A 16084-nucleotide genomic window follows, 5' to 3' on the forward strand; every position below is an offset into this window, starting at 1 on the left:
ATCTGTGATTTGAATACATTCAATGAGCTCGCCTCAACTGCTTCTTTGGGCAGAGAATTCCACAGATCCACAACCCTCTGGGAGAAGAAATTCCTTCTCAACTCGGTTTTAAATTGGCTCCCCCGTATTTTGAGGCTGTGCCCCCTAGTTCTAGTCTCCCCGACCAGTGGAAACAACCTCTCTGCCTCTATCTTGTCTATCCCTTTCATTATTTTAAATGTTTCTACAAGATCACCCCTCATCCTTCTGAACTCCAACGAGTAAAGACCCAGTCTACTCAATCTATCATCATAAGGTAACCCCCTCATCTCCGGAATCAGTCCAGTGAATCGTCTCTGTACCCCCTCCAAAGCTAGTATATCCTTCCTTAAGTAAGGTGACCAAAACTGCACGCAGTACTCCAGGTGCGGCCTCACCAATACCCTGTACAGTTGCAGCAGGACCTCCCTGCTTTTGTACTCCATCCCTCTCGCAATGAAGGCCAACATTCCATTCACCTTCCTGATTACCTGTTGCATCTGCAAACTAACTTTTTGGGATTCATGCACAATGTCAGAGGGGTTATCTTTTGGATGCTCTCTCAAGTGGATGTAAAAGATCCCATAACGCTTTCCTAAATGTTCTCCCGGTGGCCTGGGCAACATTTATCCCGAATCAACACTTAAAACAGATTATTTGGTCATTTATTTCACTGCTGTTTGTGGAAGCTTGCTGAGAGAGATTTGGCTGCCACGTTTCCTACATTACAACAGTGACTACACTTCAAAAGTACTTCACCGATTATAAAGCACTTTGGGGCACCCGGAGATCATGAAAGACGCTATATAAATGCAAGTCCACTGATTCATGCTTATAACCTGGGATAGAGGCGTAGTAGATTCTTACATGCCCTCTTGGCTGAATTGGTACATTACATGGTAGAAAATACTTTTAACACTTAAGACTGCTAGTAGAGACACTTAAACAGCCGTCTCTCTGTGCCAACTTACTCCATGCTCTCCCCTTTCAGACCTTCCTTTTTTAAAACCTTGGTTTTACTCTTTTTCCCTCTACCTAACCAAACAAACCAAATATATCTTTTCTGCAACTATTTTTTTCTTGCGGGGGGAGGGGTTTAAAACCATCAATTAATTTGCTCCTTCTACCATGTCAATTTTGGAGGCTGCAGAAATTTGTTTTTAGACATTGGGCTTTAATTGGCTGAAAAAGCAACTTAGAAGCTCGTTTGTCAAACAATCAAGAGCCTCAACACTGATGATTGACATGGTCACATCACACGACAAAGTTAATCTCTGACTCTCAGAAACGCAGCAAATAGCATACTCATCACTTCCAAGGTGGTGATATGGTCCACCCCAGTAAACCACGGCACGGGACCCGCCCCAGTAAACCACAGCACGGGGTCGGCTCCGATAAATCGCGGCACGGGGTCCGCCCCAGTAAACCACAGCGCGGTACGCTAAAGGCTTTTAAAAAAACAAAAACAGATACCTTCATTAAAAAACAAGATTACTTCAGCACTCTAATCATACCTACTGCTATAGCTGGCTGGGTAGATAGAGCATTCATGTCCAATTCATTCAGGATTACTTTTATTATTCCAGATCAGATGAATGTCTAAGCGCATAGAACCAATGTGACCACGAGATTAATGTTTTAAGTATAATGGTTTTCTTTGTTCCCGATTGTAACTAAAGCAAGGCCATCACTTGACATACACCTAATCTGCACTGCAATAGCTCTACACTCTGGAGCTGGACACTGGACTGTCAGCCGAGATTACGTGCTCAATTCTCGGGAAGCCGACAGAACTTTTGTACTGTAGCTACTGGTGCGAGACCGTTAACTACAGACGATCCCAACCAGGCAGTACATTATTTATATCACCCGGCTCAGATTTTAATCCTCCCTGCCAGGAGCGTGTTCTGGGCATTGATGCTTATAACAAACTGTGAGCACTACCCGTCCTTCAGATGAATCGTGAAGCCAAGGCCTCGCCAGTTTGCTCGAGTGGATGTAAAAAAAAAAATCCCATAGCACTATTTGAAGACGTGGGTGACTTCTCCCGTGTCCTGGCCAACATCACTAAAAACAGATTATCTGGTCATTCATTCCATTGCCATTTGTGGGACCTCACTGACTACTGCGAAGATCAGCCATGATCTTATTAAATGGCGGAGCAGACGCGATAGCCAAATGGCCTGCTCCTGCTCCTATTTCTTATGTTCTTATTTCCCTACATTACAACAGTGCCTACACGTCAAAAGTACTTCATCAGCTGTAAAGTGTTTTTGGACGTAATTATGAAAGGTGCTATATAAATGCAAGCCCGTGCTTATGTTTTTATTAAAATAAGAGCACCTTTAAAACCTGGTCAAACAAACTGCAGGTATTCCCCATGTGGCACCACACTGCCGCTTCAGAGGGTCTCAGCCCTCTGCACAGGTTGTGGTTACATTAAAGTTCTGCAGGCATACACGTTTAAAGGGTCTTCCGAGGGCACAGATTCCAGCTAAACCACATACAACTGCCAAATTGATGATGAATAAAATGTCATCAACAAACCCTGTTAAAATGACTCTGTCCTGTAAGACACTATGATTAAGAAGCACTTTGAATCCCAACACTCTGGCTGTGTTTTAAATCACTTAGACAGTCATTTCTCACGCAAAGCGCCTCAGTTCAACAGAATACTGCCACACATCTTGCCTTTCCTATTTCCCTCACGTTCTACCATCAAAAATGTTCCAAGCTGTCTGTGGCTCTGACAAGCCAGCATTTCTGTATTTCCCTTCTTTATGCTAAATAGCACACGGCAATCAAGGATTTCACTCGGTATTACCAAATCAACGGAGGCAACTCTCTGGGGAAAGAGCGGGGGAATGGGACTAATTGGACAGCTCCTTCTAAGATGGGCCGAATGACCGCCTTTTGTGCTGTATCAGTCTATGTCATCAATGAAGGATGTGCAACACACCAATCTCAACAAGAACACAGTATGATGAAACAGACCACCTTTTGCAGTCACCTTTCCTAACCCATTTAGTTTTAAAATGATCCATGACAGGATTTGCAGCAGAACTCGATCACCGGTATAAAAGGCTCGCAGGAAGGAACGTTTCATGCCTCTGGAATACATCACAACGACGCACAATTCTAGTGTACACTCCCCATACCCGGATGAGAAAGAAGAGAAAGACTTGCATTTATATAGCGTCTTTCGTGATCTCAGGATGTCCCAAAGCGTTTTACAGCCAATTCAGTACTTTTGAAATATAGTCACTGTTGCAATGTAGGAACAGCAGCAACCAATTTGTGCACAGCAAGGTCTCATAAACAGCAATAAGATAATAACCCATTATGTTTTTAGTGGTGTTGGTTAAGGATAAATATTAGTCAGGACACTAGAGAGAACTCCCCTGCTCTTCTTCGAAATTGTGCCATAGGATCTTTTACGCCCACTTAAAGAGGGCAGATGGGGCCTAGGTTTAACATCTCGTCCGAAAGACGGCACCTCCGACAGTGCAGCACTCCCTCAGCACTGCACTGGAGTGCCAGTCTAAATTATGCGCTCAAATTCCTGGAGTGGGACTTCAACCCACAAGCTCTGACTCCGAAGTGAGAATGCGACCACTGATCCAAGGCTGATGCTGTGCAATTTGGATTGCACAAAAAATTTGGATCAGGATAAGGCAACAGAGCTACTTCCACCAGAGAGGGCACAGAGACCTGGGAAACTGCAAGGACGCCGATTCTTACTGCCACTGCTCGGCATGGAACAATGTGGCTGTTTAGTGCACAATCTATCCAGAGACAAACAAACATCGGAGAAACAGAGCAAAGCTTTGCAAAGAAAGTCAAAAAGCAGACAAGCACATTATATATAAACAAGTCCTTCCAGCAAAAGTGAGAAACGATATAATAACTGCAAACTGACAGAGTCTGGTCCAGAGATTGTAATAGAAACAGCGAAGTGGTGAGGCTCAGTATCTCGAACCCGATCTCGTAATCCGGAGATATCACTGTGTCTGGCCATGAAGCTCAAAGAATATTACCTCTACACACCAGTAACTCTTCTATAGTCTACCACGCACTTATTAAGCTTCAATTGCCCCTTTTCAATTACCTGACTGACATCTCTGAGCATTTTGATTTAGCAAACATCTAAGTGCTCATTCTGTTGTGATTACTCATCTCCTGGTTTTTTAAATATGGTTATCTCAGTGCGACAGGGTACACTGAAGGACAATCATTGCACATTCAAATTGCATCCCCAATAATGAGTCCACTACAATGTGCTCACACAAGAACTACACTTTAAACGTGCAGCAATAGCGTGCCTGAATGCCTGGAGGCTGAGCAAAGTTACAATTTACATTCGATATATCATGACAGCTTATTATCAGACACAATGCTGCACATTTGTCCTAACATAAGGCACTAACTGCAAATGACCTATTGGCTTCTGATGCCAACTCACTATGGTGCAATGATGACCAACTATTAGAAACTGGGTAGGTAAAAAAGAAATCACATATAGGCTGCCAAAGTTTCACACAGTCTTGATAGCTTTGGACTTTTTGGTGCTCAAGAGCTGAGGCCTGAGGGTTGTATAAGCTTTAAATGCATCACTGACCAGCCTGTATTTTATACTGATCCATTACCAGTAAAAGGTCACAAGTATATCCGACACGTTGCTGCAAGCAAACATAATGCCATTGAGTGATGGATCACTGGATCAACTGGGCTTGTATTCACTGGAGTTCAGAAGAATGAGAGGGGACCTCATAGAAATGTTTAAAATTCTGACGAGTTTAGACAGGTTAGATGCAGGAAGAATGTTCCCAATGTTGGGGAAGTCCAGAACCAGGGGTCACAGTCTAAGGATAAGGGGTAAGCCATTTAGGACCGAGATGAGGAGAGACTTCTTCACCCAGAGTGGTGAACCTGTGGAATTCTCTACCACAGAAAGTAGTTGAGGCCAATTCACTAAATATATTCAAAAGGGAGTTAGATGAAGTCCTTACTACTCGGGGGATCAAGGGGTATGGCGAGAAAGCAGGAAGGGGTTACTGAAGTTGCATGTTCAGCCATGAACTCATTGAATGGCGATGCAGGCTAGAAGGGCTGAATGGCTTACTCCTGCACCTATTTTCTATGTTTCTATCTATGTTACTTCGATATGCTGCTTCCCCGCCTTCCTCCAAAGATTATTTGAAGGGTGCTTTTAACATGACGTGCGCATTTACAGAGAAATTTAAAGGTGGGGTTTTTCTATGTAAATGAATCCAGAACAACTTAAAAGTCACATGCTTCTCTTGCAAGATGAAAGGTAAAGCATTTAATAATCGTAAGCTCCATTTAGCGTGACCATCTTCTAATCTCGGGTCCTACCTCCAGACAAAGATATCCAGTGACACTGATATCTAAAGTTATGTTGGCAAATGTCCTGGATTTAAGACACTAGAAGATGGTCCTCTGCTTCTGTTAACCCTATGGAGCCAGCGGCTAACCAGACAGCTTGCCATTTGCTACTGCTGTGTCACAACACAAACATCCTGCACATGTGGTCCACTGGGTTTTCCGTAAACGTGTGAAAGGAGTTAACACAAACTCATACCAATACATTGAATCTACAAAGAGTATTATCCCAAAATATTTAAGACTTTTGACAAATGTCAAGAAGGTTAAGTGAGATTTAATAGGTGTTCGAAATGAAGGAGGTTTTGTTTGGTAAATAGGAAGAAACTGTTTCCACTGGCAGGAGAATCGATAACCAGAGCACACAGATTTAAGATACCCTATAATTGGCAAAAGAACCGAAGGGAGAAGAGATTTTTTTAATGCAGTGAGTTGTTATGATCTGGAATGCACGGCCTGAAAGGGTGGTGGTGGCAGCAGATTCAGCAGTAACTTTCAAAAGGCTCGAAAGAGAAAATATTGTAGGGCTATGGGGAAAGAGCAGGTGAGTTGGACTAAAGTAGGTATTTGAACTCAGCTTGACCCCCCCAGTTCAGTCATTACATGCAACACTAAAGCTGAAACAAGACACAGCAAGAGGACACACTATCCACAACAGCACTGGATGGTGTCTGGAGCATAGCCATTCTACCTGGGATGCACAAGGCACAGTGTGGGAGTGGCAGGGTGCTGGTGAAAGGCAAGGGGGTAAGAGAGACTATTTTTTTTTGTTGCCTGTACACATGTTTCACAGGATCCAAAACATGGTCCAGTAGCCCATATATAGTTAGAAACACATCAAACACACAGCAGCCCACGGGTTCATTAAAGTGATTGACATCAATTAGTTATACATTAAAACCGTTCAAGGCACAAGGAACAATGATGCAGCTTCAGAAAAAACAGAATAATTTACCTTTCTTAGTTCCACTGTTACTTCATTTCTGTGTCTTCTCATAGTCTGCAACAGAAGAGGCATCAGCCTGAATTAATCAGCTTGCTGAACAAATTGCACTGGTAGTAATGTGCTACAAAAAGAGACCTTCCAAGGCATTGCTCACAGTGTGGCAAACAAGATACCCTTATACAAGAAAAGCACCATCAGACCATCAAATGCACTTTGTGTTATTCTATTGGAAAGATGAAACTCTGTCCATTTAGGAACTCAAGGACTGGAGTCGGCCATTAAGTCTTTCGAGCCTGTTCCACCATTCAATTAGATCATGGATGATCTGCATCTGAACTCCATTTACCCGCCTTGGTTCCGTAACCCTTAATTCCCTTGCCTAATAGAAATCTATCAAGCTCAGTTTTGAATTTTTTTAATTGACCTAGGCTTAACAGCTTTTTGAGGGAGAGTGTTCAAGATTTCCACTACCCTTTGTGTGAAGAAGTGCTTCCTGAACTGCCAAATCTAATTTTAAGATAATGCCCCCTGGTTCTGGATTCCTCCCACCAGAGGAAATAGTTTATCGACCCGATCAAATCCTTTAAATCATCCTAAACTTAACTACATTGCCCCTTAATCTTCTCTACTCAAGGAAACACAGTCCTATGCAACTGGTCCTCAGGATTTAAACCTTTCAGCCCCAGTATCATTCTAGTGCACTGTATCCCCAAAGCAAGCGCTCTACTCGGAGCTCCTTCACGGCAAAAGAGCCAAAGGTGGGCAGCGGAAACGCTGCAAGGACACCCTCAAAGCCTCCCTGATAAAGTGCAACATCCCCACCGACACCTGGGAATCCCTGGCCAAAGACCGTCCTAAGTGGAGGAAGCACATCCGGGAGGGCGCTGAGCACTTCGAGTCTCGTCACCGAGAGCATGCAGAACTCAAGCGCAGGCAGCAGAAGGAGCGTGCGGCAAACCAGTCCCACCCACCCTTTCCCTCGACGACTGTCTGTCCCACCTGTGGCAGGGACTGTGGTTCTCGTATTGGACCTAAGAACTCATGTTAAGAGTAGAAGCAAGTCTTCCTCGATTCTGAGGGACTGCCTATGATGATGATGATGATGATCCCTTCCAAGGCCTTTAAATCCTTCCTCAGGAGCAAAGTAGTGTCCAAAACTGACTGTATTCAAGGCCACAAAGACTATTGTTGTGTAAACACCGGGAGAGAGATTTTACTTTTTCTTAAAGCAGCAGGCACAAATTCTGGTTTTCTTTCTTTAAGACTGTGATTGGCAAGATCATTAAGGGTTACAGACATTCTGGCTCTTGTATCAACTAAAGTATTTTCAAATGCTGTTTTATAAGAACAGGAGCATTATTCCATATTGTGCTAAGGGGAAGAGCTGTGCCCCTTTGTTGCACTAAAGTAACTACAAACTTTAATTGTTGTTTGGTCAGGGAACTTTATACATTGTAAAGTACTCCTCAGCTTGGCTCCAGTAAGGAACTTTTTTCTGAAGATTGTTTTGCCTCTGTAGACATCTACACAAACTCAGTCACCATCAAATATATTACTTATCCATGTCCTATGACACTGCTCATGGTAAATCAGAGATCATACCATATAAAATGTAGACCTGTATCCCTTCAAACTCCCAACTGTTCATAACTAAGTGTTCAGTTCATAAAGAAAAACTTACATTTATATAGTGCCTATCACTACCTCATGACGTCCCAAAGCGTAGTCACTATTGTAATGTAGGAAATGCAGCAACCAATTTGAGCACAGCAAGCTCCCACAAACAGCAATGTGATAATGACCAGTTAATCTGTTTTAGTGATGTTGATTGAGGGATAAATATTGACCAGGATACCAGGGTTAAGACCCCTGGTCTTTTTCAAAATTAGTGCCACGGGATCTTGTGTCCGTCCAAGAGGGCAGACAGGCCTCAGTTTAATCTGACAGACGGATCCTCCAACAATGCAGCACTCCCTCAGCACTGCACTGGAGTGTGAGCCGAGATTTTTGTGCTCAAATCTCTGGAGAATAAAGAGCACAATTAAAAGGCGTCCGCTGTTGAGACGTGGGTGAGTTCATACAGAGGTCAGTTAATAAAGTGCAGGCATCCTAGCCCCATTATTTTATGTTCAAGAATTTTACCGTTTCCTTATACTTTTTTGTAAAGTGTGACGCAGAACGTTGAGTGCGACAGACAAGGAAATACACGCTATACAGGTATCTACCATCTTTACACTGGATATATTTAATCTAGTCGTCAAGCATTACAATGAGCTAACAGAACAAAGGCTTCCACAGAGAAAACAGCAAAAGTGTCTTTGCACCAAACGTTCACTCGGCTACTAACCCGCGGATGAAGCGTTTGATGTGCAAACGCGAGACAACTCAACGTGGGTATGGTGTTACCTGCCTGGAGAGGATGAGCTAATGAAGAAGCCACAGAGGAAAGTCTCTGAACCAACTTGTTCTGGCATCAGATACAAACTCACTTTCCTCCACAACATGGGCAGCCTACATCACTTCAGGAAAATGCAGTCATTATCTTATTCCAAGAACATTTGTTCTCTCTCTCTCCACACATTTTTCTGTTGTGGGAGGAGGAGAAAGTGAAAGTAGTGTTCAAAGACCCACATTGGCCCCTGGACCCGTATGCCTCAATTTTAAAATTCTCATCCTTGCGTTCGAATCTCCCCACGGCCTCGCCCTACCTTATTCTCTGTAACCTCCTCCAGTGCCAGCTGTGGCTCGGTGGGTAGCACACTCGCCTCGGAGTCAGAAGGCTGTGGGTTCCCACTCTAGGGACTTGAGCACATAAATCTAGGCTGACACTCCAGTGCAGTGCTGAGGGAGTGCTGCACTGTCAGAGGTGCTGGCTTTCGGATGAGATATTAAACCGAGGCCACGCCTGCCCCCTCAGGTGGACGTGAAAGATCCCAATGCACTATTGTGAAGAAGAGCAGGAGAGTTATCCCTGGTGTCCTGGCCAATATTTATCCCTCAATCAACATAACAAAATTCTGCATTAGGATGGAGAATGAAACAGTTAATTCAGAGACCAAGGTCCAGAACTTAAAGAAGGGTAACTTTGAAGGTATGAGGCATGAATTGGCTAGGATTGATTGGCGAATGATACTTAAGGGGTTGACTGTGGATGGGCAATGGCAGACATTTAGGGACCGCATGGATGAACTACAACAATTGTACATTCCTGTCTGTCATAAAAATAAAAAAGGGAAGGTGGCTCAACCATGGCTATCAAGGGAAATCAGGGATAGTATTAAAGCCAAGGAAGTGGCATACAAATTGGCCAGAAATAGCAGTGAACCCGGAGACTGGGAGAAATTTAGAACTCAGCAGAGGAGGACAAAGGGTTTGATTAGGGCAGGGAAAATGGAGTACGAGAAGAAGCTTGCAGGGAACATTAAGACGGATTGCAAAAGTTTCGATAGATATGTAAAGAGAAAAAGGTTAGTAAAAACAAACGTAGGTCCCCTGCAGTCAGAATCAGGGGAAGTCACAACGGGGAACAAAGAAATGGCGGACCAATTAAACAAGTACTTTGGTTCGGTATTCACTAAGGAGGACATTAACAACCTTCCGGATATAAGAGGGGTCAGAAGGTCCAGTAAGGAGAAGGAACTGAGGGAAATCCTTATTAGTCGGGAAATTGTGTTGGGGAAATTAACGGGATTGAAGGCCAGCATCCCAGAGTACTTAAGGTGACGACCTTGGAAATAGCGGATGCATTGACAGTCATTTTCCAACATTCCATTGACTCTGAATCAGTTCCTATCGAGTGGAGGGTAGTCAATGTAACCCCACTTTTTAAAAAAGGAGGGGGAGAGAAAACAGGGAATTATAGACCGGTCAGCCTGACATCGGTAGTGGGTAAGATTATGGAATCAATTATTAAGGATGTCATAGCAGCGCATTAGGAAAGAGGTGACATGATAGGTCCAAGTCAGCATGGATTTGTGAAAGGGAAATCATGCTTGACAAATCTTCTGGAATTTTTTGAGGATGTTTCCAGTAGAGTGGACAAGGGAGAACCAGTTGATGTGGTATATTTGGACTTTCAGAAGGCTTTCGACAAGGTCCCACACAAGAGATTAATGTGCAAAGTTAAAGCACATGGGATTGGGGGTAGTGTGCTGACATGGATTGAGAACTGGTTGTCAGACAGGAAGCAAAGAGTAGGAGTAAATGGGGACTTTTCAGAATGGCAGGCGGTGACTAGTGGGGTACCGCAAGGTTCTGTGCTGGGGCCCCAGCTGTTTACACTGTACATTAATGATTTAGACGAGGGGATTAAATGTAGTATCTCCAAATTTGCGGATGACACTAAGTTAGGTGGCAGTGTGAGCTGCGAGGAGGATGCTATGAGGCTGCAGAGTGACTTGGATAGGTTAGGTGAGTGGGCAAATGCATGGCAGATGAAGTATAATGTGGATAAATGTGAGGTTATCCACTTTGGTGGTAAAAACAGAGAGACAGACTATTATCTGAATGGTGACAGATTAGGAAAAGGGGAGGTGCAACGAGACCTGGGTGTCATGGTACATCAGTCATTGAAGGTTGGCATGCAGGTACAGCAGGCGGTTAAGAAAGCAAATGGCATGTTGGCCTTCATAGCGAGGGGATTTGAGTACAGGGGCAGGGAGGTGTTGCTACAGTTGTACAGGCATTGAGGAGGCCACACCTGGAGTATTGTGTACAGTTTTGGTCTCCTAACCTGAGGAAGGACATTCTTGCTATTGAGGGAGTGCAGCGAAGGTTCACCAGACTGATTCCCGGGATGGCGGGACTGACCTATCAAGAAAGACTGGATCAACTGGGCTTGTATTCACTGGAGTTCAGAAGAATGAGAGGGGACCTCATAGAAACGTTTAAAATTCTGATGGGTTTAGACAGGTTAGATTCAGGAAGAATATTCCCAATGTTGGGGAAGTCCAGAACCAGGGGTCACAGTCTAAGGATAAGGGGTAAGCCATTTAGGACCGAGATGAGGAGAAACTTCTTCACCCAGAAAGTGGTGAACCTGTGGAATTCTCTACCACAGAAAGTTGTTGAGACCAATTCACTAAATATATTCAAAAAGGAGTTAGTTGTAGTCCTTACTACTAAGGGGATCAAGGGGTATGGTGAGAAAGCAAGAATGGGGTACTGAAGTTGCATGTTCAGCCATGAACTAATTGAATGGCGGTGCAGGCTAGAAGTGCCGAATGGCCTGCTTCTGCACCTATTTTCTATGTTTCTATGTTTCTAAAAATAGATTATCTGGTCATTATCGCATTGATGTTTGTGGCAGCTTGCTGTGTGCAAATAGGCATTTCCTACCATCATCATCATCATAGGCAGTCCCTCGGAATCGAGGAAGACTTGCTTCCACTTAACAGGAGTTCTTTGGTGGCTGTACTGTCCAATACGAGAATCATAGTCTCTGTCACAGGTGGGACAGACAGTCATTGAGGGAAGGGGTGGGTGGGACTGGTTTGCCGCATGCTCTTTCTGTTGCCTGCGCTTGTTTTCTGCATGCTCTCGGTGATGAGACTTGAGGTGCTCAGCGCCCTCCCGGATGCACTTCCTCCACTTAGGGTGGTCTTTGGCCAGGGACTCCCAGGTGTCAGTGGGGCTGCTGCACTTTATCAGGGAGGCTTTGAGGGTGTCCTTGAAACGTTTCCGCTGCCCACCGTTGGCTCGTTTGCCATGAAGGAGTTCCGAGTAGAGCGTTTGCTTTGGGAGACTCGTGTCTGACATGGAAATTATGTGGCCTGCTCAGCGGAGCTGATCAAGTGTGGTCAGTGCTTCAATGCTGGGGATGTTGGCCTGGTCGAGGACGCTAACGTTGGTGCGTTTGTCCTCCCAGGGGATTTGTAGGATCTTGCGGAGACATCATTGATGGTATTACTCCAGCGAGTTGAGGTGTCTACTGTAGATGGTCCATGTTTCTGAGCCATACAGGAGGGCGGATATTACTACAACCCTGCAGACCATGAGCTTGGTGACGTTTCCTACATTACAACAGTGACTACACTGCAAAAGTAGTCACTGGCTGTAAAGCGCTTTGAGACATCTTGTAGTCGTGAAAGGTGCTGTATAAATGTAAATCTTCCTTTCCAGCTCTACAACCCGCCGAGATCTTTGCTTCCTCCAACTCTTGCCCCTTGAGCAATCCTACTTCTTTTGCCCCATCATTGGTGGACATGCCTTCAGCTACCTAAAGCCCAAGCGCTGAAATTCCCTCCCGAAACCTCTCTGCTTCACATCTCCCTCTCTTCAGTTAAGATGCTCCCTAAAACCTGCCTCTTTAACCAAGTTTATGGCCAGCTGACTTATGTCTCAAATGCCTCAGTGTCAAATTTTTGAAGCTGATAACAATTCTCAGGTGTGTTGCTACATTAAAGGGGATGTATAAATTCAAGTTGTTGTAGTAAATGCAATGGATGTGGCAAAGAATGCGACTTGCCCGGGGGGGGAGCAAAACTTGACAGACGGGGGGAAAAATCTGATTTTGGGGGGGGAATCTGACCGGGGGGGAAGAGGAGAAATCTGACCGGGGGGGGGGGGGGAGAAATCTGACTGGGGGGGGCCGAGATCTGACGGGGGGGGGGGTGGAATCTGACAGGTGGGGGGGGGGGATCTGATGGGGGTGGGGAGGGGACATCTGACCGGGGGGGGGGGGAAATTTGACGGGGGGGGAGAATTTGACTGGGGGGGGGGAGAATTTGACTGGGGGGGGGGGGGGAATTTGACGGGGGGGGGGGGAATTTGACGGGGGGGGGGCGGGGAATCTGACAGTGGGGGGGGGGAATCTGACAGTGGGGGGGGGGAATCTGACAGTGGGGGGGGGGGAATCTGACAGTGGGGGGGGGATCTGACAGTGGGGGGGGGGGGATCTGACAGTGGGGGGGCGGAATCTGACAGTGGGGGGGGGGGAATCTGACAGTGGGGGGGGGGGGGAATCTGACAGTGGGGGGTGGGGGGATATTGACAGTGGGGGGTGGGGGGATATTGACAGTGGGGGGCTGAATCTGACAGTGGGGGGTGGGGGGATATTGACAGTGGGGGGGGTCTGACAGTGGGAGGGGCGATCTGACAGTGGGGGGGGATCTGACAGTGGGGGGTGGGGGGATATTGACAGTGGGGGGGGGGAGATCTGACAGTGGGGGGGAGGATCTGACAGTGGGGGGTGGGGGGATATTGACAGTGGGGGGGGGGGAATCTGACAGTGGGGAGGGGGGATATTGACAGTGGGGGGTGGGGGGATATTGACAGTGGGGGGGAGGGGGGAATCTGACAGTGAGGGGGGGGGAAATCTGACAGTGGGGGGGGGAGGGGGAATCTGACAGTGAGCGGGGGGGGGCGAATCTGACAGTGGGGGGAGAATCTGACAGTGGGGGGGGGAATCTGACAGTGGGGGGGGGGGAATCTGACAGTGGGGGGGGGGAATCTGACAGTGGGGGGGGGGAATCTGACAGTGGGGGGCGGGGGAAATCTGACAGTGGGGGGCGGGGGAAATCTGACAGTGGGGGGGGAAATCTGACAGTGGGGGGAGAATCTGACAGTGGGGGGGGGGGGAATCTGACAGTGGGGGGGGGGGAATCTGACAGTGGGGGGGGGAATCTGACAGTGGGGGGGGGGAATCTGACAGTGGGGGGGGGGAATCTGACAGTGGGTGGGGGGATCTGACAGTGGGTGGGGGGAGTATCTGACAGTGGGGGGAGTATCTGACAGTGGGGGGAGGATCTGACAGTGGGGGGGGGATCTGACAGTGGGGGGGGGGATCTGACAGTGGGGGGGGGAAATCTGACAGTGGGGGGGGGAATCTGACAGTGGGTGGGGGGAGTATCTGACAGTGGGGGGGGGATCTGACAGTGGGGGGGGGAATCTGACAGTGGGGGGGGGAAATCTGACAGTGGGAGGGGGGAAATCTGACAGTGGGAGGGGGGAAATCTGACAGTGGGGGGGGAAATCTGACAGAGGGGGGACGGAAGAGAAATCTGACGGGGGGGGGGGGGTGGTGATGTGGGGAAGAAATCTGACAGAGCTGGGAATCTGACGGGGGGGACGCCCTACCGAGGGGCGGGGGAGAGAAGACGCCTGTGGGGTGCGTGGGGGGCGTCTCCCGCTTGCCTTGCGGGCCCGGGCCCAGGGCCCGGTTGCGGGCCCGCTGTTGCCGGTCGATGCGAAGCCGCCGAGGCCCCGCTCGATGCGGGAATGAAGCGGGCCGGACGGCGGGCGGGAGGCCGCTCCCCGGACATGGGCCTCACCGTCGGGCTGAGCCGGGCCTGGAGCCCGAGCTCCGGGGAAACCTGGTGATCGCACGAGGTGCTGGGCCCGGGAGAGACGGAACCGCTCCCCGCCTCACAGCGACCCAGGGCCCGGCGACAACCGCCGCGCGGAGGCCCGGGCCTCCCCTCGCCCCCGGGCCTGCTCACCTCCACATCGCGGCCCTTGTTCTTGAAGCTTTTAATGCGGTGATTCTCGGCTCCGCTGCTATCCGCCATCGCGCTGCTCCGCCCGCCGCCGCCGAGGAGACCGGAGAATGTTCCACCGCCCGAAATACCAGGGCCCGCCACCAGGGGACAGCAAACACCGTCTGAAATACCAGGGCCCGCCACCGGGGGCAGCAAACACGGCCCGAAATACCAGGGCCCGCCACCGGGGGCAGCAAACATGGCCCGAAATACCGGGGTTCGCCACCGGGGGCAGTAAACAACCGAAATACCGGGTCCTGCCACCGGGGGCAGCAAACACCCGAAATACCGGGGACCGCCACCTGGGGGCAGCAAACACGGCCCGAAATACCGGGGTTCGCCACCGGGGGGGCGGCAAACACCGCCCGAAATACCGGGGCCCGCCACCGGGGGCAGTAAACACCCGAAATACCGGGTCCCGCCACCGGGGGCAGCAAACACCCGAAATACCGGATCCCGCCACCGGGGACAGCAAACACCCGAAATACCGGGGACCGCCACCGGGGGGCAGCAAACACCGCCTGAAATACCGGAGCCCGCCACCGGGGGGCAGCAAACACCGCCTGAAATACCGGAGCCCGCCACCCAGGGGGGGGCAGCAAACACCGCCTGAAATACCGGGACCCGCCACCGGGGGGGGAGGGGGGCAGTAAACACCCGAAATACCGAGACCCGCCACCGGGGGGGGGCAGCAAACACCATCCGAAATACCGGGACCGAACACCGGCGGGCAGCAAACACCATCGAAAATACCGGGGTGCGCCTCCTGGGGCAGCAAACACCCGTAATACCGGGGCCCGCCACCGGGGGGGCAGCAAACACCGCCCGAAATACCGGGGCTCGCCACCCGGGGGCGGCAAACACCGCTCGAAATACCGGGGCCCGCCACCAGGGAGCAGCAAACACTGTCTGAAATACCCGGACCCGCCACCGGGGGTGCAGCAAACGCCGTCTGAAATACCCAGACCCGCCACCGAGGGGCAGCAAACACTGCCTGAATTACCAGAGCCAGCCACCAGGGACAACAACCACAAAAACGGCTGTATACCCGCGATGCCAGCAGATGGTGACAGAGTCATAGAATGGTTATAGCACAGAAGGAAGCAATTCGGACAGATTAGGAAAAGGGGAGGTGCAACGAGACCTGGGTGTCATGGTACATCAGTCATTGAAGGTTGGCATGCAGGTACAGCAGGCGGTTAAGAAAGCAAATGGCATGTTGGCCTTCAAAGCGAGGGGA

At 48.7% G+C, this 16084-nt stretch overlaps 1 protein-coding gene across 1 annotated transcript in view; it reads right to left on the bottom strand.

Annotated features, from left to right (window-relative positions):
• LOC139276276 (importin subunit alpha-4) overlaps positions 1–14936 on the bottom strand; it is a 92521-nt gene extending 77585 nt beyond the window's left edge. Inside the window, exons 1-2 of the mRNA XM_070894026.1 lie at positions 14806–14936; positions 6377–6421 (exon numbers count right to left, since the gene is read on the bottom strand). Of these exons, the coding sequence (XP_070750127.1) occupies positions 6377–6421; positions 14806–14874 (114 nt within the window). The 5' untranslated portion in view covers positions 14875–14936. The remainder of the gene's footprint in view (positions 1–6376; positions 6422–14805) is intronic.
• Between the last annotated feature and the right edge of the window lie 1148 nt (positions 14937–16084).

This window comes from Pristiophorus japonicus, chromosome 11 (genome assembly GCF_044704955.1).
Source record: "Pristiophorus japonicus isolate sPriJap1 chromosome 11, sPriJap1.hap1, whole genome shotgun sequence".
Classification (NCBI taxonomy): Eukaryota; Metazoa; Chordata; class Chondrichthyes; family Pristiophoridae; genus Pristiophorus; species Pristiophorus japonicus.